The sequence below is a fragment of the Loxodonta africana genome, chromosome 2 (assembly GCF_030014295.1).
Source record: "Loxodonta africana isolate mLoxAfr1 chromosome 2, mLoxAfr1.hap2, whole genome shotgun sequence".
Classification (NCBI taxonomy): Eukaryota; Metazoa; Chordata; class Mammalia; order Proboscidea; family Elephantidae; genus Loxodonta; species Loxodonta africana.
The window spans coordinates 74,699,634-74,727,611 of NC_087343.1; the positions used below are offsets into that span (position 1 = coordinate 74,699,634).

At 39.3% G+C, this 27,978-nt stretch overlaps 1 protein-coding gene across 2 annotated transcripts in view; it reads left to right on the forward strand.

Moving 5' to 3' along the window:
• Positions 1–27,978, forward strand: part of OCLN (occludin) — a 62,338-nt gene that overhangs the window by 12,948 nt on the left and 21,412 nt on the right. For both annotated transcript variants that reach the window (XM_064272909.1, XM_003408084.4), the window contains 2 exons: positions 2,426–3,092; positions 9,843–10,004. In XM_064272909.1, coding sequence (XP_064128979.1) covers positions 2,426–3,092; positions 9,843–10,004 — 829 coding nt within the window. The remainder of the gene's footprint in view (positions 1–2,425; positions 3,093–9,842; positions 10,005–27,978) is intronic.

Genomic DNA, 27,978 nt, shown 5'->3' on the forward strand with positions numbered 1-27,978 from the left:
GGTTGGTGGTTTGAACCCACCAGCCGTTCTGCGGGAGAAAGATGTGGCAGTCTGCTTCTGTAAAGATTACAGCCTTGGAAACCTTATGGGACAGTTCTACCCTCTCCTATAGGGTAGCTATGAGTTGGAATGAATTCAGTGGCAATGGGTTTGGCTTTTTTATTATATAAAATGAAGTAAAATTCAGAGTTCTTAGAGTCCTTGGTCACTTGGGGACTTAGCAATAAATTCTTAAATTTTAAAGGTTACTATCAAGTATTGGTAAGGATTTCTTCTTTTAAAAACTTTGTACCTTTACCTGTTTGTGTGATAATTGTCACAGGTGTTGTGGCCCTATTATGTAGCCTCCTTAGTGGTACCTGTACATAGTAGTGACAGTTACTTTTTAACTGTGTGGTTCTTAAAATATGCTGGAGCATATGGTAGTTGAATCACGTACTCCATTAACCTGATGACTTTGTTTGTTTTAAATCAGTGGTGAAATACGTATGTACAGAAAAGGGCACAAAACATATGTATGATATGATAAATAAAGACAAACCAAACACCCATACTGTCATCACCCAGGTCAAGAAACAGAATACCCTAAAAGTCCTCTATGCCCTCTCCTTTTGCCAAGGACACTACTATCCTAATGTACAATGATCATTTGCTTGTTTTTATTATGTTACCACCTTACATATCGTAAACAATACAGTTCAGTTTTACTTGTTTTTCAGTTTATAATCCATACGTATTCTTTTCTGTCTTCTTTCAGCATTGTTAATAAGATCTGTTCATGTTGCTGCATGTAGTCATTCACAGTTCATTTTTTTTTCATAGCAGTATAGAAACCCTGGTGGCGTAGTGATTAAGTGCTGTGGCTGCTAAACAAAGGGTTGGCAGTTCGAGTCTGCCAGGTGCTCCTCGGAAACTCTATGGGGCAGTTCTGTGCTGTCCTATAGGGTCACTATGAGTCAGAATCGACTCGACAGCACTAGGTTTGATTTTTTTCTTTTTAGCAATATAGAAATATAACATGAGCCATATATATAATTTTACATTTTCTTGTGGTCGCATTAAAAATAAAAGGTGAAATGAATTTTAATAATATGTTTCACTTAACGCAATATATCATTTCAACATCTATTTAATTGATATAAAAAATTATCCAGGAATACTTACACTCTTTTTTAATACTTTTAATTTTTGAAATCCAGTGTGTTTTTTGGATTAGCTGCATTTTAAGAACTCAGTGATTATATGTGGCTAGTGGCTGCCATATTGGACAGTGCTTCTCTGTAGTAGTTCACTGTATGGATATACCACAATTTATGTACCCAGTCCACTGCAGAAAGGAGATCAGGTGGCGACAGTGGTTCTTCGGTTCCGTGTGACCCCACATTAGTGTGTCTGTTACAAACAGCCTGTTTATGATTAAATTACTGGAGCTTCAAAGTATCTTTATAAAGGAGAGTCAAGACTCAGTTAGGCACCACCCCCAAGGAGCCCTCCTTGCATACTTGGTTTACTTTGTAACTCTTACCATAACTGTAACTAAAAGTCACAAAGTAATTTGTTTAATGTCTTACACCCCTGATGGCAACAAAACTTTGTGAGGGGTGTGGAGTGATACTATCTTGTTTGTATATCCCTGGTATCAAAAGCATAGTGCTCAGTGCATGTCAGCCCAGCAACTCCAACAAATAGTTGTCCAATGAGTAAATGAATGAGTATGCTTTTTTTAAGTAGTAAGGCTATTAGGAGTTGCACGTGACCTTGGATAGCTGTTATTGTCGAGTCAGTTCCTACTGATGGCCACCCCAATATGTGTTACAGAGTAAAACTGCTCCATAGGGTTTTCTTGGCCATAATCTTTATGGAAGCAGATTGCCAGGCCTTTTTCCATGGTGCCACTGAGTGGGTTTGAACTCCCATCCTTTACGTTTGTAGTTATGCATAAACCATTAGCACCACCCAGAACCCTGTGATCCCAGGTAGTCTGGTATAAATGTCATGTCTGAATACACTGATCTTGAGTCACATAGGCAAAAGGGTTAAAGTCACTGTTTAAAACTGCCTGGGTCCTGTCTGCAAAAATGATTTAACTGGTATGTAGTGCTCTACCTGAGACTTCTACACATTCTCTAGATGATTCTAATATGCAGCAGATTTTGAGACTCTGCTCTGTAGTGTGCTAGAGTGCTTGAGTAGTGGTTCTCAAAGTGTGGCCAAATCAACATCACCTGGGCTAGTGATCTATGTTTTGACAAGCCATCCAAGTGATTCTGATGTACAGATATCCTTACTGTTCTTGGTGGGCCAGTACTAATAATAGTTTCATTAGCTAATGGTTTGTTTAAATTATTCTAAATACTTTATATGTTCTTTCTGTTTAAAACCACCAAAAAGTGTTAACTGGAAATTGTTTTCATGTGCATTTCAGCAAACCGAATCATTATGCACCAAGCAATGACATATATGGTGGAGAGATGCATGATCGACCAATGCTGTCTCAGCCAGCATATTCTTTCTACCCAGAAGATGAAATTCTTCACTTCTACAAATGGACCTCTCCTCCAGGAGTGATTCGGATTCTCTCTATGCTCATTATTGTGATGTGCATTGCCATATTTGCCTGTGTTGCTTCCACACTTGCCTGGGACAGAGGCTATGGAAGTGGCTTACTGGGAGGTTACCCTTATGTAGGAAGTGGCTTTGGTAGCTATGGAAGTAGCTATGGGTATGGTTATGGCTATGGCTATGGAGGAGGCTACACAGATCCGAGAGCAGCAAAGGGCTTCCTGTTGGCCATGGCTGCCTTTTCTTTCATTGCTGCATTGGTGATATTTGTTACCAGCGTTATAAAATCTGAAATATCCAGAACAAGAACGTATTACTTGGCTGTGATAATAGCGAGTGCCATCCTGGGCATCATGGTGTTTATCGCCACAATTGTCTACATAATGGGAGTCAACCCAACTGCCCAGGCTTCTGGATCTATTTACAGTTCTCAAATATATGCTCTCTGCAACCAGTTTTACACATCTGCAGTTACTGGACTCTACATGGATCAATATTTGTATCACTACTGTGTGGTGGATCCCCAGGAGGTATGGGTAGTTTGTTTCCTTTCCTCCTTCTCCTTAGGTCAGAGACTCAACTCAGGCTGTCCAATAGGATCACTTGGGGGAACTTTTAAAAAATATTGGTGTCAAAGCCCTGTGACTGACCAATTAAATCAGAATCTGGGGGAGGAGCTAGGTATCAGTATTTTTTTTAACCACTTTATTAAGATATAGTTTACATAACATACAATTCACTAATTAAAGTACAATTCAGTGTTTTTGGTACATTCAGCATTATATGACTGTCACGACAGTCACTTTTAAAAAAATATTCTTCACTGCCAGAAGAGACCCTGTACTCATTAGCAGTCTCTCCTCAATTCCCCAGCCCTCTCAGCACTAGGCAACCACTAATCTACTTTCTATCTGTGTAGATTTGCCTATTCTGGACTTTTCATATAAATGGAATCATATAATATATGGTCTTTTGTGATTGGCTTATTTCGCTTACCATAATATTTTCAAGGTTCACACATGTCATGGCATTATCAGTACTGAGTTTTTATGGCTGAATAATATTCCATTGAATGGATATACCATATTTTGTTTATCAGTTGATGGGCATGTAGGTTGTTTTCAGTTTTTGACTGTCATGAATAATGCTGTGAATATTCACGTACAAGATTTTGTATAGATGTATGTTTTCATTTCTTTTGGATATATGCCTAGGTATGGAATTGCTTGATCATATGGTAACTGTATTTAATCTCTTGAGGAACTAAGAGGCTGTTTTCCAATGTGGCTGTACAATTTTACATTCCCTCCAGCAATGTATGAGGATTTCAATTTCCCATACTCTCATGCTTTGTTATTATATGTCTCTCTGATTGCAGCCATCCTAGTGGGTGTGAAGTGGTAATCTCATTGTGGCTTTGATTTGCATTTCCTTAATGGCTAATGGTGTTGAACATTTTTTCATGTGCTTTTTGGCCGTTTTTATATCCTCCTTGGAGAAATGTCTATTCAGATCCTTTGCCCATTTTTTAATTGGGTTGTCTTTTTATTACTGAGTTGTAAGAATTCTTAGTATACTGTCAATAAAAGTCTTTTATCAGATATATGATTTGCAAATATTTTGTCTCATCCTGTGGGCTGTCTTCATTTTATTGATGTGCCCCTTAAAAAGCACAAAAGTTTTTAATTTTGATAACATTCAGTTTGTTTAATTTTTCTTTGACTCTTGTGCTTTTGGTGTCATCTATAATATGGCTTTACCTAATCCAAGGTCACAAAGATTTACTTCTATCTTGTCTAAAGTTTTATAACTTTAGCTCTTATAGTTTAGATCTGTGATCCGTTTTGAGTTAATTTTTGTGCATGATGTAAAGAAGGGATCCAACATCCTTTAGCACATGGATGTCCAGTTCTCAGCATTATTTGTTGAGCAGACTGTTCTTTCCCTGTTGAATTGTCTGGACTTTAAATTCTATTTTATTGATGTATATAAAAAAAAAAAACTCATTGCCATCAAGTCGATTCTGGCTCATAGTGACCCTATAGGACAGAGTAGAACTGCAGCGTAGAGTTTCCAAGGAGTGCTTGGTGGATTTGAACGGCTGACCTCTTGGTTAGCAGCTGTAGCGCTTAACTATTAGGCCACTTGGGTTTCCTTATTGATGTATAAGTCTATCCTCATCCCAGTGCTACACTGTCTTGATTATTTTAGTGTTGTAAGTTTGGAAATTGGGAAGTCTGAATTCTCCAACTTTGTTCTTCATTTTCAAGATTATTTTGTCGTTTTCATTTCCATGTGAATTTTAGGGTCAGCTTGTCAATTTATGCAAAAAAGGATTGTATTGAATGTGTAGATCAATTTGGGGAGTACTGCCATCTTAGCAATAGTAAACCTTCCAATCCATGAACATAGGGTTTTTTCCGTTTATTTTGGTCATTAATTCTTTTCAGAAGTGTTTTGTAGTTTTCAAAGTGGGTGCCAATATTTTTAAAAACTGCCCAGATGATTTGAATGTGCAGGCAGAGTTGAGAACCCTGCCATTAGTAACCATAAGTCATCCTAATTATATTAACAAGTTAAACATTTCTCTTTTTTTTCCTAAATTTTATTTTGTTGTTGAAAATATAGACAGTATAAATACACGAATTTAATAGTTTCTGCATATGCAATTTCCTGACATTGATTACATTCTTTGAGTTGTGCAACTATTCTCACTCTCCTTTTCTGAGTTGTTCTTCCCTCATTAACATCAACTCACTGCCCCCTAAGGTTCCTATCTAATCTTTTAAGTTGCTGTTGTCAATTTGATCCCATATAGATGGTTCTTAAAAGAGCATAATGCTCAAGGTAGACCTTTTTTTTTTTTTTTTTTTTACTAGTTAAGCTAAATTATTTGGTTTTAAGATGACTTCAGGGGATATTTCTGGTTTAAGGTTTAAAGATTATCTCAGGGCAGTAATTTCAGGGATTCATCCAATCTTCATGGCTCCAGGAAATCTGGAGTCCATGGGAATTTGAAATTCTATGCTGCATTTTCTCCTTTTTGATCAGGAGTCTTCTATTGAATCTTTGATCAAAATGTTCATTAATGGTAGCCGAATTCCAGCCAGTTCTTCTGGTCTCATGGCAAAGGAGGCCGTTCTTCATGGAGGCAAGTAGACACATTCCATATATTCCTCCTACTCTTGACTCTGTCTTGGTTATCTAGTGCAGCTGTAACAAATACTGCAAGTGGACGGCTTTAACAAACAAGTTTATTCTCTCACAGTTTAGGAAGCTAGAAGTCCAAATTTAGGGTGCCAGCTCCAGGGGAAGGCTTTCTCCCTGTGAGCTCTAGGGGAAGGTCCTTGTCATCAGTCTTCCCTAGTGTAGGATCTTCTCAGTGCAGGGACCCCGGGTCCAAAGGACGCACTTGCTCCTGGCTCTTCTTTCTTGGTGGTAGGAGGTCCCTCTCCTTTCTGCTCTATCCTATTATCTCAAAAGAGATTGACTCAAGATACAACCTAATCTTGTAGATTGAGTCTTGCCTCATTAACATCATAAAGATTAGGATTTATAACACATAGGATAGTTACATCAGATCACAAAAGGGTGGACAGTCACCCAACACTGGGAATTATGGCCTAGCCAAGTTGACACACATTTTGGGGGGAAATAATTCAGTCCATAACACTTTCCTTCTTCTGTGTTGTGCAAGATGAATAGAGACCAATTGTTGTGCCTTGGATGATTCCTTGCAAGCTTTTAAGACCCCAGGCACTATGCAATGAAGTCAGAGGTAGAACAGAAGCAATGAATACTTTATTAGGCCAGTTAACTGGGATGTTCCATGAAACCATGACCCTAAGCCTCCAAATCAAGGAACCAAATCCCATTAGTGTTTGGCTGTACTTAAACAGCCTTAGCAGTGCCTCCTTTTTTTTTTTTTTTTTTTTTTTGTCATTGTTGTAAATATATCAATCACACAACTTTTGCTCATTCAACTTTTTACAGGTGTACAACTTATTGACAGCAATTGCAATAATTGGCTGTGCAACCTTACTCTTAATCAGTGTAATTTTTCCATCACCATTAACCTCTCCTTTTTCCCTCCCTCCCACCCTTGTTACCACTGATAAACATTGGTCTCTATACATTGGCCTTTTCTTGTCTTTTTATGTAAGTGAGGTCATACAATATTTGTCCTTCTGTGATTGGCTTAGTTTACTCAGCATAACATCTTCAAGCTCCATCCATACTGTAGCATGTATCAATACTTCATTTCTCCTACTGGCTGCGTGGTATTCCATTGTGTATATGTACCACATTTTGTTTATCCATTCGTGTGTTGATGGGCATTTAGGTTGTTTCTACCTTTTGGGTATAGTGAATAGTGCTGCAGTGAACATTGGTGTACAAGTCAGTTTTTGACTTTGCTTTCAAGTCTTTTGGTTATATACCTAGGAATGGAATTGCTGGGTCATATGATAGATCTATTTTTAGTTTTTTGAGGAATCACTACTCTGTTTTGTATAACTTCTGTACCATTTTGCATTCCCACCAGCAGCGGATATGGGTTCCAATTTCCCCACATCCTCATCAACATTTGTTATTTTTGTTTGTTTTTTTCTTTAGCCATCCTAGTGAGAGTGAAACGGTATCTCATTATGTAGTTTTGATTTGCATCTCTCTGATGGCTAATGACACCGAGCATATTTTCATGTGTTTGGTGGCCCTTTGAGTGTCTTCTTTGGTGAAGTGTCTATTCAAGACCTTTGCTCAGTTTATGATTGGGTTATTTGTTGTTAACAAACTTTTATATCTGTTTTGGTTATTAGATTCTTGTTGAATATGTGGTTTCCAAAATCTCTCTATTGGTAGCTTGTCTTTTCACTTTTTTTGTTAAGTGTTTTGATGAATAAATGTTTTTAATTTTTATGAGGTCCCATTTATTTAATTTGGCTTTTGCTGTTTGTGCTTTTGTTATTATGTTAGAGAATCCATTCTTGAAAGCTGGGCCTGACGGCATTACCCCTGCTTGGTCTTCTAAGAATATTATGGTTTTAGTTTGCACATTTAGGTTCTTAATCCATTTTGAATATTTTTGTGTGTGTGGTGTGAGGCCTGGACCCTGTTTCATTTTTCTGCATGTAGAAATCCAGTTTTCCCAGCACGATTGATTGAAGAGTCTCTTCTTTCCCCATTGAATAGACTTACCCTTGTCAAAAATCAGTTGACCATAGATGTGTGGGTTTATTTCTGGACTTTCAATTCTGTTCCATTGCTTTATATGTCTGTTATACCAGTACCAGTCTGTTTTGATTACTGTAGCTGTACAGTATGTTGTGATGTCTGAAAGTGTGAGTCCTCCTACTTTTTTCTCCTCTTTGAACATTGTTGTAGCTGTTCGGGGTGGGAGAAAGATGTGGCAGTCTGCTTCCGTAAAGATGTACAGCTTCGGAAACCCTATGTAGTCGACTGAGTGGCAGTGCGTTTTTTTGTTGTTGTTTTTGTCATTCTATATGAACCCTGGTGGTGCACTGGTTAAGAGATTAGCTACTAACCAAAAGGTCAGCAGGTTGAATCCACCAACCACTCCTTGGGAACCCTATGGGGCAGTTCTGCTCTGTCCTACAGGGTCTCGATGAGTTGGAATCCGCTCAGTGGCAACAGGTTTTTTGGGTGTTGTCATTGCATATAACGGTGAGAATTGGTTTTTCTATTTCTGTAAAGCAGGCTCTTGGAATTTTGATCTGGATTGCATTGAATATATGGATCACTTTGGGTAGCATTGACATCTTAACAATATTAAACCTTCCAACCCATGAACGTGAAACATCTTCCCATTTAAGTCTTCTTTAATGTCTTTCAGCAATGTTTTATAGTTTTCATTGTATAACTCCTTCTTGTCCCTGGTTGGCTTTATTCCTAGGTATTGTATTCTCTTAGATGCTATCGTAAATGGAATTTTTCCTATAATTTCCCTTTCAGATATCTCATTGCTGGTGTATAGAAACCCAACTGATTTTTGTTTGTTGACCTTGTACCTTGCAACTTTGCTAAATTCCTCTATTTGCTCTAGAAGTTTTCTTGTGGACTCCTTGGGATTTTCTACGTATAGGATCATATCATCCAGAACAGAGATCATTTTACTTCTTCTTTTCCAATCTGGATGCCTTTTATTAACAAACATTTCTGAGTTGCTAATCTTTTCTTCCTTGCTATTTTTTTTTTCCCCCTTACATGACTCAGGAATTTCCATTCTTTTACCTGAATGAGTCACACTTTTGGGGTTAGACCTTCTATAACTGTGTGTCATTATTTTGAAGTCTGAAATGTTTTCTTTTAAAATGTAGGTTTTCAGAGATTAGTTGTTGCCATTCAGATGTATCTGTGATAAACAGGGGCTAAGGGTATCCTGCCTCTTAGTTCTCTACCTGAAACCTGTATTCTTTGAAAAGGGATGTCACTGTCAGATAAAAAAAAAAAAAAACCGAGCACCATAGACAGCAGGAAATAGGCATTGACCCTGTTACACATTACTAGACATCCAGGGCAGAGGCTTGGTTCCTGCCTTAACTTCAGGTGCTCCCTAGGCCAGTGTACAGCTTAATACCTATAAGACATTGGGAGAAATCATAAGAATAGGAAGTTTCCTTGCACAGACTCTTTCTAGTAAGTATTCAATAGACTCCTAAAACAGAGGCTGGCCAGACCAAATGAGTCATTACTAGTTCCTTTGCTATAATTTATAGCTTGGTTAGATCCTTGTCCTCACCATTTATAGTAATGCAGATCCTCTATGAAATTTACTTTCAATGTAAAAAGATTTACTAAGCATGTATTAAATGATTAAGATTATAAGCATGAGTAGATATTTAAGGCTACTTTTAAGAAAACATTTTCACACCCCTTAGAAGTATGAAGTATACCAATGATTGAGTTAATTACTGGACATTCTCATCTGTTTATAAAAATATAGCCCCTAAGTACACAGGCTTTGGAACTAGTTTTCTTCAACTCTGAAATGGAGATGATGATATAGTACCTGATTTTAAGCATCTTATAAAGATGGAATTAAGGCGTGTGTGTGTCTGTTGTTAGCCTTAGCCCAGTTGGTATGGGTTAGATTTTATGATAATTCTAAAATGTAATCGTTTGCTTCTGTTTTATATCAGTTAAACTGTAGATACTAGGTAGGGCCTTAGATGATAAGGAGTCTAAGAATTTGTATAAGAACAACTGGGATAAAGTAAGCAAGTAAAACCTAATTATGTCAATGTCTTTAATCCTGTTTTTAGGCCATTGCCATTGTACTGGGGTTCCTGGTTATTGTGGCTTTTGCTTTAATAATTTTTTTTGCTGTGAAAACTCGGAGAAAGATAGACCGTTACGACAAGTCAAATATTTTGTGGGACAAGGAGCGTGTCTATGACGAGCACCCCCCCAATGTCGAAGAGTGGGTAAGTGTGAAAAAAAATCAACAAACTTTCAGTCTTTTATTAAACTCCAGTTTTCTATATCTAAGCTTGACTTTTAGTGGTTTATTGAACTTTGGTCCTAAAATTATTGGCTGTGTATGTTGCAAAATTGTTGCCTCAGCTTTTACCCAGAATGTTAGAAGGGTGGGGTAAGTGGAAATTGTTTCACTACAGGTTAAAAACCAGATTTCTATTTCCAAGTTGTAGATCTAGGCACTGAAAAGAAACGGCTTTTAAAGCAGGGCTTCAAACCCCTGCTGGGAATTTGTATTTCCACCCCAGATACACCGAATCAGAATCTACAGTTTAACTAGATCCCCAGGTGATTCTTATTTATGATAAGTTTTGAGAACCACTGCTCTACTAGTGGTTCTCAGAATTGGTCCCTAACCAGTATATTAGCATTACCTGGAAACTTCTTAGAAATGCAAATTCTCAGCAAGGGTTTGAACTGGACCAAACCAGTTCCAAACCCTGTTTTAAAGGAATGGTACAGAGAGAACTTGGCCTTTGCAAAACAAGTGCAGCTCCTCCCACCACCGCACCTCCTTTATTTTTTTCTGCTTATCCTTTTGGCTATTATGAATAATGCTTCTATGAATATTCACATACAAGTTTTCGTGCGAATGTATGTTTTCACTTCTCTTGGATATATGTGTGGGGTGGAATTACTGAGTCATACGGTAACTGTGTTTAACTTTTGAGGAATGGCCAGGCTGTTTGCCAAAGTGGTTGCACAACTGTGCATTCCCACCAGCAGTGGGAAACATTGCCCAGGTGCCGCCTCAGGTCAAGATTTGCAAGGGTGCCTTTGGAATGGTTTCGGGTGGCCGATCTTTTAAACATTTTACGTGGATAAGAGTATGACAAACCACAGTGACTAATTCTGTGCTAAGACTTACCTATGAAATACATTAGTGAGGCAGAAAGAGATGAGACCGATTTTGTCTTTTGTTTATACTGTTTATCATACCATTAGGTGGCTTCGTATGTTATGATTTGTCAAATGCTCAGAGGGTCCCTCTCTCTGAAGTATCTCCCCAGTGAGTCTGTTACTGATACCTAAACTGTCTTTAGAGATATTTGGAGTGAGATTTGTTTCTCAGAAACCCTCTGTTAGGATGGTGGTGTGAGCATCCTCAGGAACTGCCACTACAGGAGTCTTTGACCAGATTGTCATCTTGCCATGAAGGCTAGTTGAGAATACTGGACATTGGTGCCAGGGTAGGTTTGTTTGTGGCTCTTGGGAGTGAGGTAGGGTGGGGAGGGCTAAGGACAGGGTGCGACAGGTTAGGTCTACGGTAAAGACGTTGATAATCTTGAAGGATCCTTTAGCTCTAGCATCCGCTAAGTCTAATTTTTGAAGAAATATAGGTGAAATGCTTTCAAGTTAATTAAGGAGCAAAAATAACACCGTTTTAGAAAGGATGGGTATGTATATGGTACTGAGATGATAGAATCCTGCTTTGTGCCCCAGCTCTCTATTTGAAGCCCTTTCGTTCTCCCCCCCCCCCCCCATTTTTTCCCAAGTGTTTTATAAGGTGTGAGGTATCAGGGAGTGTTTCTTTTGACCTTTAGCTCCAGGCAAGGCCACCTGTAGATGGAATAGGACAGTCTATTGTGAGCTATGAAGTAAATGTTTGCCTGAGAGTTTCTGGGTGTGTCGGTTTTCACTGGCTTGGTTTTGTTTGCTTAAGGTTTCGGGAGCCTTTAAAAAAAAAACTCCATTTCAGTGGAGACCAGTAATACGAGTCCTAGTGAACTCTGGCCCCTCATCTGATTTTACTGTCATGAAGGTTTAAATCAGTTTTAGGTGCTTTTGATAATTGGGCAAAAGATAGCCATAGTAATTTACTGAGGTGATGATGATGAAGCTGAAAGAACTACTTGGCTTTTAAAGCATTATTTTTTTCCCAAAGCTTCCTCACCAAATCCTGGGAAGCTTGATTGCCAGTATGTTGTTTAATGTCTATCTTATAATTTCTCACTAGTAATAAATAAAAAAATCTGTTCTTATTATATGGAACTTAAAGAATAACCTGTTGAATATCAGATGTATGATTTTGACCAAACTAAAAGACCAAACCCATTGCCAGTGAGTCAATTCCTACTCCTAGCGACCCTACAGGATAGAGTAGAACTGCCACACGGCATTTCCAAGGCTGTAATCTTTTGTTGTTGTTGTTGATCTTCTAGTAATTTCTTTTTTCTTTTTAATTGTGTTTGAGATGAAGATTTACAAAGCGAATTACTTTCTCATTAAACAATTAATACACATATTGTTTTGTGACATTTGTTGCCAGCCCCACATGTCCACACTCTCCCCTTCTCGACCTTAGGTTCCCCATTATCAGCTTTCCTATCCCCTCCTGCCTCCTTGTCCTTGCCCCTGGGTTGGTGTGTCCATTTTTTCTCATTTTATTTTATGGCCCTAATCTTTGACTGAAGGGTGAACCTTAGGGTGACTTCAGTACTGAGTTAAAAGGGTGTCTGGGGGCCAAGGCTGTAATCTTTACAAAGCAAACTGCTACATCTTTCTCCTCACGAGCTGCTGGTAGATTCGAGCTGATGACCTTTCAATTGACAGCCAAACTCTTAATCATTGCACCACCAGGGCTCCTTATATGATACTAAAAAAAAAAAACCAAACCCACAGTGACCCTATGCTTAAAAAAAAAAAATGCTTAGTCACATGCAAATTTCCCATTTTTCCCCCCTTTCTTTCAGTTTATCTATTGAGTTACTTTATGACTTCAGTCAAAGGATTTTGCTTTTCCTTCCATTTTCTTCTCACCTGCCCAAGTTTATTTTGCTGAGCTTAAGACCATGTTCTCATTCTTTTCTTTCCTCAATTTACTTCAACAACGAGATATAGACTCTTTCTCTTGTTTCTGCTCTTCTGTTCCAAATCAGCTTCACTCTGATAATAGGTAATGAAAGAAGAGGCTGCGGAAATGGAGATGTTTGTGTCTAAAGTCTCTGATGGTCAAGTGGGTTAGTGACTTTCCTTCCTTTTGGTCATTAGAAACTAATATAAAAATTATTGTTGTTAGGTGCCGTCGAGTCAATTTTGACTCGTAGCGACCCTATGTACAGCAGAACAAAGCATTGCCCGGTCCTTCCCCATCTTCACAATTATTGTTATGCTTGAGCCCATTGTTGCAACCACTGTGTCAGCCCATCTCGTTGAGGGTCTTCCCAGTTTTTTCACTGACACTCTATTTTACCAAGCATGATAATAGTCTGCAAGTAAAATAATGGAAGGAAATTTAGAAGTAACTACGAGTGGAACTTGTGCTAAATGAGCATTAAAATTTGGGTTCTCCTCACTGGAAAATTGAGCCAACATACTCCCCATACAGCTAATAGTGAGTTGTTTAAGGGGGAAAAAGAAAAACTTACTAAAGCAACAATGAGTTAATTACTTAATATCAGTTTACCCCCACTCTACTAATTGGGGTAAGTCTAGAAATACATTATCTTATTAAATGTTACTGTCTGTCTTTTTGGAGTTCTAACATCTTTAGGATTACAGCTGCTAGAGCAGAGGACCTCAAAAGCTTCAGAGTTTTAAAGAGGTTTTGGCCCTTTTGTATTATCTCTGACAGTACTTGGAACTTTTGAATTTCCTGTCCCTAGTGCAGTGCTTTCTCTGCCTTACTGGGGATTTTGAGTTTTTCACCTTTCTGGGTGTTTGTTCTTTGTAAAACAAACAGACCATTTTTGCATACTGTTTGGTTGTTAACCTGGTGTGGTCAGGCACTCACTTAAGTTTGTATCAACGTTTTAAGTGTTTTATGATTCTTTTAATTAAATTTGCAGATCTTTATTTTTCTGGTATGTCCTCAAACCCCAGATCTAATTGTCATTTTCTTGCTTCCCTTTTTTTTTTTTCTTAAATATTACTAGATGATTTTAAGATATAGGAATATAATGGAAAAAAATGGCTCCACAATTTCACCACTCCGATACCTATTATTTATATAAATGCTTCTTGTCTTTTAGTTTGTTGTGGTTTATAAGAAGTTGTTGTTATGAAAGTAATACAAGTTTATTGTAACAAACTGGAAACAATATAGAAAAATACAGAAATAAAAAACTGAAAGTGTTCCCTCTCGAGTCTTCCTCAATTTCCAGTGGGACCATTTAATAGCTTTTAGCAGATAGGTTTACGTCCTTTTAGGTTTTTTTTCTATCCTTACACCATTATTGACTTCATTCTAAGACATACTCCCTTGTTCCTCCATTTTAATTTTTCTGAAATTGCACACCTCTTAGTCGTAATATGTATATTTAACTAGGAATATATTCCTACTCCCAGCTATAAAACTGTTTAAGAAATCTGTGCTGCATCTTAGACTTACCCAAGTGCACAAACCAAATTTGACACATTATAGCAGAGTGGGCTGTAATGTAGCCTGGCCATGTCTGTGAGACCTGGGCAAGATCTTTCACATCTCTGCCTCAGCTTCACTATTTCTAAAATGGAAATGGTAATAGTACCTACTTGATAGGGTTATTGCAATAAATAAATACTTAGGATAATGTCTTGTACATAGTAATGTGATCTTATTTTTTAACCAGAAAATAAGATCATCATACACATTTTACTTTGTAGTTTGCTTTTTTTTTTTTTTTTACTCATTTTGTATCATGAACATCTTTCTGTCAGTACACCGACATCTACCTACTTGCTTTTATAGCTGTATGGTGTCACATAGCATGAATGTACCCTGATTCATTCCCCAGTTGATGGACGTTTTGATTATTTCTGGTTAATTTCTATAGGGTCACTATGAATCTGAATGGACTTGATGGCAGTGAGTTTGGCTTATTTTGTTGTTGTTTATTTATATTCTTAAGTCATTTGAGACTTGGTTTTTTTTTTTTAGTTCACTGTTTTCTTATTAGTTTTTCATATATGAATATTGACATTTTGTATTATGTTCCTAGTATTTCATCCCAGATTTTGTTGGTCTTTTAATTTCATTTCCAGTGTTTTTATTTTCTTAAATTTTCCCTGTCTGTTTGTTCATGGTTTCTGTGTTGCTTTGTGTTGTGCCTAAAAAGTCCTACTCACCTTTCAAGGTTTAAATAATAGTCCTCTATAGTTTCTTCTGAAGTTTTATTAAATTTCCACTCTATTTTGGATTAATTGTGTCCAGAGTGTCAAGTTAAACATATTTGTCAGTTCGTGGTACATTTTATCATCCTTGAATGATGTAAAGTTTCTCTTGCTCTCATTCTACTTTAAAAAAAAAAATTTTTTTTTTCTTCCTATTTAGAACTCTAGACCCCCAGGAACTTTTTTAAAAAACTGGTTTATTGAAGTAAATTTTTTATACCATAAAATTCACCCAGTATGAGTGTACAATTAAACGATTTTAAGCAAATTTATAGAGTTCTGTAGCCATCACCCCAATCCATCCCTTTTTTTTTTTTTTTAAATAAACCTCTTGTTTTAGCCAAGTTACAAAGGTAATACAGAGAATTTTCTTATACCCAACACACCCAATTTCCTCTGTTGTTAACATGTTGTATGAGTACTGTACATTTGTCACAACTAATGAACCTGAGCAGTCAGCGTTGTCTTTAGCTAACCCTGCTTGCTGAGCCAGTGGTGCAGATCATTCCAGGGAGGCTGAGATCATCCACCTTTGATGCCAGTGTGGGGTGGATAATAAATCCCACTTCACAGCCACCTGTATCCCGTGGAAATCTCAGCTTCCCTTAGCTGGTCACCCCAGATCGTAGCTGTCAGCACAACCCTTTCTCTCTCATCCCCATTCACCTGCAGCTAGGTCAGTGGCTACTGGCCCCTTCTCTCTTTCTCATCCCCATTCACCCAGGGTTAGGTCACCAGGTATTAGTCCCTTCTCTATTTCTTAGGTTTGATAATCTGTTGGAACGACTCACAAACTCCAGAGAAAGGGCTGTCTTTCATCTAGCAGTAAAAAGGATGCAAACACATAGGGCAGGGTCTGGGAGGGGTCTTGGTGCAGAGGTTCCGTGTCTGTAGTGGACACACTTACCCTCCCTAGAGCAGATGTTTGCTCTCTCCATCCATGAAGCTCTGCGGAGCGTCCATCTTCCGAGGCCTTAATCGGCTTCACAACGTAGCCACGATAGATCACATAATGCCTCCTGAGGTTTAGTGGGCATCAGGCCCCCAGGTAGTTCCTCTTGGTCTGGTCAGCTCCCACTCTTTGGCCTCAGGTGTGGTCTGGCTCTTAGGAACCAGGACCAAAACCAAACTGTTTACTGCGGGGGTGCTCCACACTTCATAGAACTAATAATAATACATTATTATTAACTGATGTCCATACTTCATTCAGATTGAGAAATTTATTTTTAATTATGATGTGAGATAAAATATAACTTAATTTGCTTCAAATTGGCCAGCCAATTGTCTAGAAATTTTACCTTTTGAAATTCTGTATTTTTGGTGAAAATAAAATCTTTTGATTATTCTATTAATGAATTGACTAGAGCAATTATGTAAAAAGTTATTAAGTCATTTTCTTACAGTAAGCAGATGATCCATTTCTTCGGTGTGGTGAAAACTGATGGTAAAGTTAACTTTGTTGTTGTATAGATAGAAAGCATTTTTCATTCACATGCCTAGGGTTACATAAGGGTGACAGGGTTACATAGGGGTGACAGAGCCAGGACTAGAACCTTAACCAAGCATTCCCACGCCAACATGCTGTTAAGGAAAACCTTAATGATTACTTTTCTCTGTTTTTAATTGGACCTCAGAGACCCAGAAATAGATTAATTCCAGTATCCCAATTCTTGGTTCATGACATTGTTATCTTTGGTTAGTGTATATCCTTCTTGTTTTGTTTATTTAATAACGAACACCCACTGACTCTCCAACCCAAGAATTAGAATATTAAGTCTAAGTTACATTATCCTATGTGTTCTTTTAGTCTCCCATCCACCTGCTTCTACCTGCCCCCAGAAGTGACTGATCCTGAATTTTGAGTTCATTATGACTTGGTCCCCTCCTCTCCACATATATGAGTTCATCTGGTTCCACCGTTATGTAATCTTCCGTTTTATAACAGTTTATTCATCCTCCCATTGATGGGCGTACGGATTATGAAGAACAGTATTGCCATGTAGCACTGAGTCCCCTATGCTTGTGCAGCAGTTTCTCTTGGGCGTGTACCCAGGAGTGGAATTTCTGGGACGTAGGGTTTGTGAATGCCTAGCTTTATTAGATAATACCAATTTGTTTTCCAGATTTTACCCATTTATAGTCTCACCAGTAACACTTGATATTGTTAGATTTTATAATGTTTGCCAATCAAACACACGTAAAAGTATCTGACTCTTGTCTTGATTTGTGTTTTTCTGATCGTATCCTCGTGTTTATTGGCCTTATGGTTTTCTACTTTTTACCTTTCGGCAGTTGCTGAGATGGCAAAACTCAACCAGTTTCTCTGATACTCAGGGTTCTTGTAAAAGTTTTGACGGGGTAAAGGTCACCCGTTGTGAGGTGTGATTCTGAGATAGTGTAGTTTGTTGCATGATAGTGTATAGGCAGTCTCCAGGTTACGACTAAAAATCAGGCACTGACAAGCTGTTAGGACTCCCTTTCTCATCGTGACTTCTTTCTGCTTGGGTAGGCTTCATTTTTTTCTCAGGGAATATGACCTTTCTCCCCAGGACAGAAAGCAGCTGCTTAGAGCTCTTGAGTTTTTACATATTAGCGTTATATCTAAGACTGGCCTGAGGAGGAAGACCCTGTTTCGCTCAGCTTGGGTCAAGCGGCCACCCTTATGTAACCCACTGTGACTAGGGCAGAGGCCACCGCACGTTATATGGCACATGGCTGTTCTCATAGTTTACTATGTAGAGTGGGAGGATGCTGTCCAGAGAAATGGTGCTGTGTAGACAATATGTACAGTAAATATGCTGTATGAATTTGTTGTAATTGTCCCCTTGTTTTTTACGTGGTCATCTCACCACCTTTAAATTCAAGGTGCAATTTGAATAACTTAGAGTTTCCGAGCAGCTCTGAATTAAATGTGCCTGCCCCACTCCTGCCCACCTCAGTATGCTGCTGGTTCCCCTCATTGAGGGTGCCATGCTGCTCAGATCCCTTCCTGCCACTGCTTGAGCTCGACCTCTTATGAGGTCAGAGGACTATGGTCCAAGGAGTTGTGTTCTGCCGACACACTGAGAATGCCAGTGGCGGCTCTATTCAGCCGAGAGCAACAGACCTGAGCTGGGAGGGACTAGCACCCTTTATTCCATGAGACAGGTATTTCATGTTAATCTTTGGTTCAGGTTCCCCTTTTCCCCACCTGCATTTCTAGAAGGTCATAAAAATTTGAGCATGCATGTTCTGTAGGGTCGCTATGAGTCGGAATCGAATTGACAACACTGGGTTTGATTTTTTTGGTTTTATGTTCATCTTCCCATAATACTTATAACTGGAGTCTGGTTTTGGAAAAGCATACACCCACAGTAAATATGAAGAGTTGGTGATAAAACTTGTGTACTTGAGATTAATCCTTGTTGATACCTGCAGTATTCTGGTGAAGTAGTAACTGAAAGTTAAGAACTTCAGTTTCAGGTGCTTCTGTGACTACATTTTGATTTGGTTTTGGTAAAAGCAAAAGAAATCAATATGAGAGCAGTATGAATGGGGCCTTAGGATGAGATCATCTAATCTGCCTCACCGAATTTCCATAGGAGGTAGCTGAAGATCTGGGAGGTGGCCACACTAACAAGATGGTGTCTTGCTGTGGTCACATGATGAGTCAGGACTAGAAGTTTAGACTCTCCTTATTCAGTGCTCTTTTTAGTGTAATACACCAGACTGACTCTGGTTTGAGCATCATGTCTTAATAACTTTAACCATAAAGCCAAAAAAAAAAAAAAAATCGCAATACAAGAAATAAAGGTACTAACCACCATTTCACAAGTAGTTGTTATAGGCCGGCTACTCTATATGTTATCACTATCCTAACAGCAGTCCTTACACGGTGGGTATTTTTTATAGAAGGAGAAACTGAACTTTGCAGAGGGCTTCAGTAATTTGTCTCAGATACAGCAGATGTTAAACAGCAGAACAAACATTCTAGCCCAGATATTTGCCTTTATAACTTGGATTTTTTGACGTAACTTTTTTTTTTTTCCTCAGACCTTCTGATCCTCTGTTTCTTTGCCAATAAAATTAGGGAAAATAGTACTTAGTTAATAAAACTCAGGAATTAAAATGAGATAATGTAATTATAAAGTGTCTATCTGTCAAAAATCAGCATACCAGTTTTCAATGAATATTTTCTGCTTGTCTCCTAATTTACACCTTTTCTTGATATGCTACATGATTTATATCAGATGTAGGAGTAGACTAAATTTGGAGAGAAAACTAGGCTATGCCATAAACTTGTTTTTCTACTGTTACCAGTTAGAAAACAAAAGCTGTTAAATAAGGTCTTTTTGCATAGGAAGTACAGTCCTTAAATCTAAAAGCTAAGCAGTCTTAATCTAGGTAGTCTTACTTATTTCCAGAAATTTTAAGTTTTGACATGGTGATGCAACATTTGTTTAGCATAGGAGCTAGTGAGGATGAGCTGGCTGGATGTAGAGAAGAGATAGGGTCCCTGGTTGTGCTACCTGGACCCTGTCCTTTGTGGTCAGCCTTGGGTACAAATCTTTGGTTGTCTTGGTCTTCTGATACAGTTAATCAGTTTGTCCCAAGGTGATTTTGTCTGTTCACTTAATAGTTCCTCACCTGTAAATGGGAAAATAAAAGTTCTGTCCCCGGTATGTACAATGCTTAGTAAGTTTTAGCTAGAATAATAATTGTTACTATTTGCAAGGATGAGTTTGAACGAGGAGGACGTGATTTAAAGTAAAGGTACCCAAATGTGAGTACATTTAATGTTGGTTTCAGTTTAACTTAATCTTCCTCTTACCCATTCTGCTACAGGTTTATAGTAAGAACAAGTGTCTTTTTCAAGGGCGTAGGCATGCTCTGCTTATTATCTCCCTCTGTACAAAGGAGGGAAGAGGCAGGCATGTGTGGGATAGGTGTCTGGGACAGGGCAGTGGTGATAATCAGTTTTAGACATCTGATGAAATACAGATAGCTCGCTTATTTTCAACGAGTACAAGCGTTCTCTAATGCAAACAGTCCTATGGGTGTTCACCTGGTATACTAGTTCTCACTCCCAGGAAGAATAATGTTGTTATCTGTAGCCTCAGATAGAACAAAATGATACAGAAGTGGAGGTGCCCTGTCCATCACTGACTTCTAGAAACCATCCAGAGTCAGGGTACCTGGGACCTTATCTTTCCCAGCACCACTGTGAATGAAAAGGAGTGGGAGGGGAGGCCGGGAGAGCCACACCTGAGAGTTTTGTAATGGAAGGTGAGGTGGAGTGTGCTCTAGAGTTGTTGGGGTCTTTTGTGGTTCTCCGAAAGCAGGAATTCCTAGGTTTTCAGCACTAAATAGGATTAGTGTTTCTAAAATTAACTACAGGTACAATGGTCTAAACAAGTCACAGTTGTCTGTAACATGGAGGAGAATTGTGTCCTACATCAGTGGTGCTCAAACCTTAGTGAGCATCGGGATCACCTGGAGGACTCCTTAAAACGGATTCCTGGGCCTCAAACCTCAAGTTCTGATTTAGTAGGTCTGGGGTGGGGCCTGAGAATTTGCATTTCTAAGAAGTTCCTGGGCAATGTTGCTGATGCTAGTCTGGGAGCCCCACACTGAGAACCACTGATCCATATATTCAGCCTGCACCTGCTACATTGCAAGCCCAGTTAGCATTTGAGTTAATGCGTGCATAAGGCCTTTTTCACAGGAGAAAAATGTAGCAATCTGCTTCCATAAAGATTACAGCCTTGGAAACTCTGTGGGGCAGTAATACTCTGTCCTGTAGGGTCACTATGTGTTGGAATTGACTTGATGGCAACAGGTTGGTTTTGTTGTTGTTGTTAAGACCTTTTCCACATCATGGCATAGTTAGAAAATGATAATGTTGTGCAACATACTGGGATAAACTCCAGATGGGGCTCACACCCAAAGATAAGTAGCCCACAGGCTCTGAGGACTAAGGTGTTCCGTACCTTGTGGTACACCTGTGGGAGAGTTCTGGCATAAAATACATGTATATTAAGCTATAGTACGGTATTCACCAGGATGTCCATTTATAGACCAAGGGGCCTTGAGTGAGATAACTGATGGATAAGGTTCACTCACTGAGTATAAGGTTTCTTCACTCTCCCCATCCCCAAAGCTTTAATAATTCGTGGACTCCTAGGGAGTTGCAGAATTCATCTTTGCTGGTATATATTAATATTTCCCTATGGGCAACATGCAGCTGGGTAAGGGGCAGTTTGCCAAATCTTTAATACCATCCAATCACCGTGAATTAATCAGACACTCTCACACCTGGTCTAGGACCTCTTCATTTGCGGGATTAGAACTCTGCTTTCAAGCAACCAAAGGTGGAGAAAGGTCTAAGGGAACTTTTTTTTTTTTTTTTTTAATAATTTTTATTCTGCTTTAAGTGAAAGTTTACAAATCAAGTCAGTCTCACACAAAAACCCATATACACCTTGCTACACACTCCCAATTACTCTCCCCCTAATGAGACAGCCTGCTCCCTCCCTTCACTCTCTCTTTTCGTGTCCTTTTCGCCAGCTCCTAACCCCTCCACCCTCTCATCTCCTCTCCAGGCAGGAGATGCCAACATAGTCTCAAGTGTCCATCTGATCCAAGAAGCTCACTCCTCACCAGCATCCCTCTCCAACCCATTGTCCTGTCTAATCCATGTCTGAAGAGTTGGTTTTGGGAATGGTTCCTTTCCTGGGGCAACAGAAGGTTTGGGGGCCATGACCACTGGGGTCCTTGCAGTCTCAGTTAGACCATTAAGTCTGGTCTTATGAGAACTTGGGGTCTGCATCCCATTGCTCTCCTGCTCCCTCAGGAGTTCTCTGTTGCGTTCCCTGTCAGGGCAGTCACTGGTTGTAGCCGGCCACCATCTAGTTCTTCTGGTCTCAGAATGATGTAATCACTGGTTCATGTGGCCCTTTCTGTCTCTTGGGCTTGTAATCACCTTGTGTCCTTGGTGTTCTTCATTTTCCTTTGCTCCAGGTGGGTTGAGATCCGTTGATGCATCTTAGGTGGCCACTTGCTAGCGTTTAAGACCCAGATGCCACTCTTCAAAGTGGGATGCAGAATGTTTTCTTAATAGATTTTATTATGCCAGTTGACTTACATGTCCCCTGAAACCATGGTCCCCAGACCCCTGCCCCTACTACGCTGGCCTTCAAAACATTCAGTTTATTCAGGAAACTCCTTTGCCTTTGGTTTAGTCCAATTGTGCTGACCTCCCCTATATTGTGTGCTGTCTTTCCCTTCACCTAAAGTAGTTCTTATCTACTATCTAATTAGTGAATACCCGTCTCCCACCCTCCCTCCCTTCCCCCTCTTGTAACCACAAAAGAATGTTTTCTTCTCAGTTTAAACTATTTCTCAAGTTCTTATAATAGTGGTCTTATACAATATTTGTCCTTTTGCAACTGACTAATTTCACTCAGCATAATGCCTTCCAGGTTCCTCCATGTTATGAAATGTTTCACAGATTCCTCACTGTTCTTTATCAATGCGTAGTATTCCATTGTGTGAATATACCGTAATTTATTGATCCATTCATCCACTGATGGGCACCTTGGTTGCTTCCATGTTTTTGCTATTGTAAACAGTGCTGCAATAAACATGGGTGTGCATATATCTGTTCGTGTAAAGGCTCTTATTTCTCTAGGATATATTCCAAGGAGTGGGATTGCTGGATCGTATAGTAGTTCTATTTCTAGCTTCTTAAGAAAGCACCAAATCGATTTCCAAAGTGGTTGTACCATTTGACGCTCCCACCAGCAGTGTAGAAGTGTTCCAGTCTCTTCACAGCCTCTCCAACATTTATGGTTTTGTGTTTTTTGGATTAATGCCAGCCTTGTTGGAGTGAGATGAAATCTCATTGTAGTTTTGATCTGCATTTCTCTAATGGCTAATGATCGTGACTGTTTCCTCATATATCTGTTAGCTACCTGAATGTCTTCTTTAGTGAAGTGTCTATTCATATCTTTTGCCCATTTTTTAATCGGGTTGTTTGTCTTTTTGCAGTTGAGTTTTTGCAGTATTATGTAGATTTTAGAGATCAGGTGCTGATCAGAAATGTCATAGCTAAAAACTTTTTCCCAGTCTGTAGGTAGTTTTTTTACTCTTTTGGTGAAGTCTTTGGATGAGCATAAGTGTTTGATTTTTAGGAGCTCCCAGTTATCTAGTTTTTCTTCTACATTCTTTATGTTTTCTATACTGTTTATGCCATGTATTAGGGCTCCTGACGTCCCTATTTTTTCTTCCATGATTTTTATTGTTTTGGATTTTATATTTAGGTCTTTGATCCATTTTGAGTTAGTTTTTGTGCATTGAGTGAGGTATGGGTCTTGTTTTATTTTTTTGCAGATAGATATCCAGTTATGCCAGCACCATTTGATAAAAAGACTGTCTTTTCCCCATTTAACTGTTTTGGGGCCTTTATCAAATATCAGCTGCTCATATGTGGATGGATTTATGTCTGGATTCTCAATTCTGTTCCATTGGTCCATGTATCTGTTGTTGTACCAGTACCAGGCTGTTTTGACTACTGTGGCGGTATAATAGGTTCTAAAAATCAGGTAAAGTAAGGCCTCCTCTAAGGGAACTTTTCTGAGGCAGTTTTAAGGCTCTCCATTGGCAGGGGCATCTGTGACTGTAAAATATCAGAAAACGGGAAGAACAAGTTAGGCTACTTACTGTTCAGAAAACTTGTAGTACAAGGGCACATGGCAGGTGAGGGTGGAACACACAGGTTGTAAAACTGGGGATGATACTTTGAGATTAAGGTGCTCCTCCCTCTGACACCCATGTATTTCTCCACTTTAATTACCAAGCAGGAAAAGCCCTTTTGTTTCCCTTTGAAAAGGGTAGTGTTTCTGCACTCTTGATGTAAACAAAGGCACCTGGTGACTGAAGCACACATTTGTAGTAATTTTGTGTTAGAACCTGCTCTTACAGATTTAGGTTAATAGGCAAATCACTTCATATCTCATTAGGGTGTGGTGAAGAGTTTAAGGGCCAGGCAATGAGAATGGCTTTCTTTGTCACAGGGAGTAGTCAATTTCCAGACAAACTGGCTATCTCAAGCCATGTTTGGATTTACTGAGGTGGCAGTTTGTTATGCCAGAAAGAGCTGAGCTTTGGAACCAAGAGAACCAGGGTTCAAATCCCCTTCTACCACTTCACCTTCTGTGTGACTTGAGCAAGTTCATTTAACCTCAAAGGCTCAAGCTATTCATCTGAAAATAGAGGTAATCTTATCTCAAAGAGTGGTGGTGGTGGAGGAATGAGCAAGGTCACGCTTTGCCTGACACACAGTAGATACTCAGTAGATGATCTTTCCCTTCGTTCTTAGAGGTAGGTGACTTTTGTCACGTTGCTAGACCAGTTGGATGCAGGTCTAGCCTGACTCTTTCTACAGTGTGTGAACTAGGAATGAAGGCGGAACAAAGAGAAAAATGAGGAATGGCTGTTGTATTAGCTTCCTTTGTTGTTGTGTGCCTTCCAGTCAGTTTCAACTCACAGCCCCTCCTTGTGACAGTGTAGATACTGCCCCATAGGATTTTCTAGGCTGTAGTCTCTGGGGAAGCAGATTGCCAGATCTTCCATCCTGTGGAATCGCAGGTGAGTTCAAACCACCAGCCTTTTGGTTAGCAGCCCAGTGCTTAACTGTTGCGCCACCAGAGCTCCTTATTAGTTTCCAAAGGCTGCTGCAACAGAGTACTACAAATTGGGTGATTTATAAGAACAAGAAGTTTATTGACAGTTCTGAGGACTAGAAGTCCAAATCAGAGTATTAGCCATGTTGACTCCGTCTTAGGGCTCTGAAAGAGAAACTGTTCATGCCTCCTAGGTTCACGCCTCCTAGCTTCTGGCGGCTCCAGCGTTCCTTGGCTTGCTGCATGGCTTCCAGCTGCAGTGTCACATGGTATCCTTTCTCTTTCTCCTGTTTTTGTGAATCTTCTCTTTTATAAAGACACTAGTCATATGGGATTAGGACCCACCCTACTCCAATATGACCTTACATTAACCTAACTGATAACATCTTCAAAGACCCTATTTCCAAACAGGGTCACATTCACAGGTACAGGGGTTAGGACTTCAATATATCTTTTTGCAGGACACAATTCAATGCATAACAGCCATCATCGCAATTTTTTGCTTTTACTTATTCCAGATTGCAGATGAAATTGATTTGAGTGTGATAAGTTTTTTTTTTTCCAAAATCTAGTTTGGGGAAGTAGAGAAGATTTTCTTTCAAAGTGACCGAAAACATTTATGACCTTTTTATCCCATCTCTGACTTCAAGTTGTCGAGATGAGGAGATTGCTTATGTAGATCCATCTTGGTCCCAGGTGAGAAAGGCAAAGGCCCCAGAATACAGACAGGTGTTTGGAGGGGGGAGCACCTGAGCTGCTAAGGAAAGCAGCCTTCTGTTTTCCTCCTGGCATCCTACAGGGACTTAGGATGTTTTCATTAACTCTCTTAGGCATGCTCATGCTGTTTACTGCAAAGACTTTTTTCATAAGTGATTTATAATCAGAAAACTTCTAAATTTTGAACAAAGATTTGTCCTTACCATAATTACCTTTTGTGAAGATCTTTTGAAATTACGTTTATTTCATTTGACATTCAGAAACACTTCCATGATTGAGATTGGAATTTTGGTAAGGCTTTCCTGTGTATCACCCTAGTTAATTATTAATGATGCTTAAACATGGTCTGTGTGAGCACTTTTCCTTTTTTAATTTAATCTCTAGCGTGAATCAGAGTCATTTGTTGGTTGGGTAGGTGTGTTTTTTCCCCTCAGCCTCAGCATGCCTGTCTTCCTTCTACTGGCTTTTGTCTTTCCCCTCTAAAAAGACGAGTCGGGGGAAGGAATGACACCAGGTTCAGGAGCTTCTTGAGAAGATCCCAGTTGAGAAAAACCAGTTGAAGGTTAGGCTCTGCTGTGTGGATTTCTGCTGCCTACAGAGCCCCAGCTCTCATCACCTGTGTCCCCTCCACCCTGGAAAGCCCTGGGGTCAAGGTATTGGATCTGCCTGTCCTGGCATGAGATGTGTCTCTGATTTAGAGCAGTAATCCCAACATTTGGTTTTAGAAATGATAGAATCTCAAACTTTTCTTTCCCCTCAATGCTTAGTTTAAGGCAAATCTCCCTGAATCTGTGTTCTTTACCCTGCATCCTTCTGCCCCTAATTTCTCAGAGCTGTTCTCAAGTTAAGGAAAATTGTTCACCATTTGCTGTTTATACTTAAGGCTTTTTCTTTTTTTTGTCTTGGGTTTTAAGTCTTTAAAAATCTATTGTGATTAATGAAATGGTGTTATTTTTCAAGAACCTTAGCTGTATCATCAAGTTTTGGGAGCTGGCTGGGGATCCTATCAGTGCAACTCAGAAATCCCTTTTCTCGTAATAGGGAGCATAGGCTGGGGACTTCTTGTATAAATTACTAGTACCTAGTTAGGCCCCACTGGGGCTTCCTCTCCCCTTTACTGTTCTTTGAAAGCAGGAGGTATAGGCAGTTCCCGAGTTTCGAACGCGATCTGTTCCTTAATGTGTCTTTAAGGATTTGTAGGTAAGTTGGAACAGGTGTATACAGTGGCCTTACCTGAGTGCAAGAAAAGGCACGAAGCCTCTTCAGTGATTTAAAAGCTGCACATGCAACAAGTGGAGGTGATTGTGATGAAGAATCTGTTGCTCGTAGGGGTTGGTTCAGTTGTTCCTAAGTGAGGGCAAATTTACAAAACATCAAAGAACAAGTATAACCCTATAACCTGGGGACTGCCTGTATACTCACTTCACTTTGGTACAATGAAATGAGTTAGAGAAAAGTAATATTTTGGCTTCTTTTGGGAAAACTGAAGCATAAAAAAGGAAAAATTACTTTACTCCCTTGTGTTATAAATATACTTTTGTCTCTACCTCTAGACTTTAAGCTCCTTTTGAGGACAAAGAGTGCATCTTACTCATCTTTGAGTCTAGGCAGCATTGCTGGCTTGGGATTTTTTATACAGATATATAAAATAAAACTTTAACTAATGAAGACCTGTGCTGGAGGGCGGAATCAGTGGTGAGCTAGCCCCGTTCTGCTTGACTCTTAGAGATAAAGGCCATCTCAGAGTGGCTCATTTGACAAGATGCTTGGGTATATACAATACAAAAGTAGATCAGTGATAAATAAGGTATCCTTTGTTTATTTAGCAAATTGTGGGATCCTAATTCATTCCAGGCACTGTTAGGCTTTGGATACTCAAAGAGGAAGAAGGTAGGAGACTGCCCAGTGAGAGGCAGTGAATTGATAGCAGAGACTTTAGGGTTACTCCTGTATTTAAATCCCACATTATCACTTTCTAGGTATAAAGTCCTTGGGCAGGTTATCTAACTCCCTGAGGCACAGCTTCCTCGTATCAGAAAAGAGAATAATAATATTTACCTATAAGATTGTGCCTACACAATGACGTATCAGTTCAGTATTTTACACATTGTAAGCAAGCAGAGATGGTGGCTTTAAAAGCAGTCCACTATCTAATGTAATAATTAGATATATGAGCAAGTGATTATACTGTGAGTAAGCAATTGTTCTAGGTCACAGCCTGGGAACCCCTATGGAGGAGTTCTACTCTGCACACATAGGGCCACCATGAGTCAAAATTGACTGCTCAGCATCTAACGACAACAACAACAACAAAGCAATTGTTTGTGGTATGTAAGTGCTCTGGTGAGAGGTTTGTATGCACAGGTGCTTGGTGGCTTGCCCAGCAGAGGCTTGTGTGGAAGGCCTCTGGAAGGTGGTGCACTTGAGCCAAGACTTGGAGCACATTAGGGAT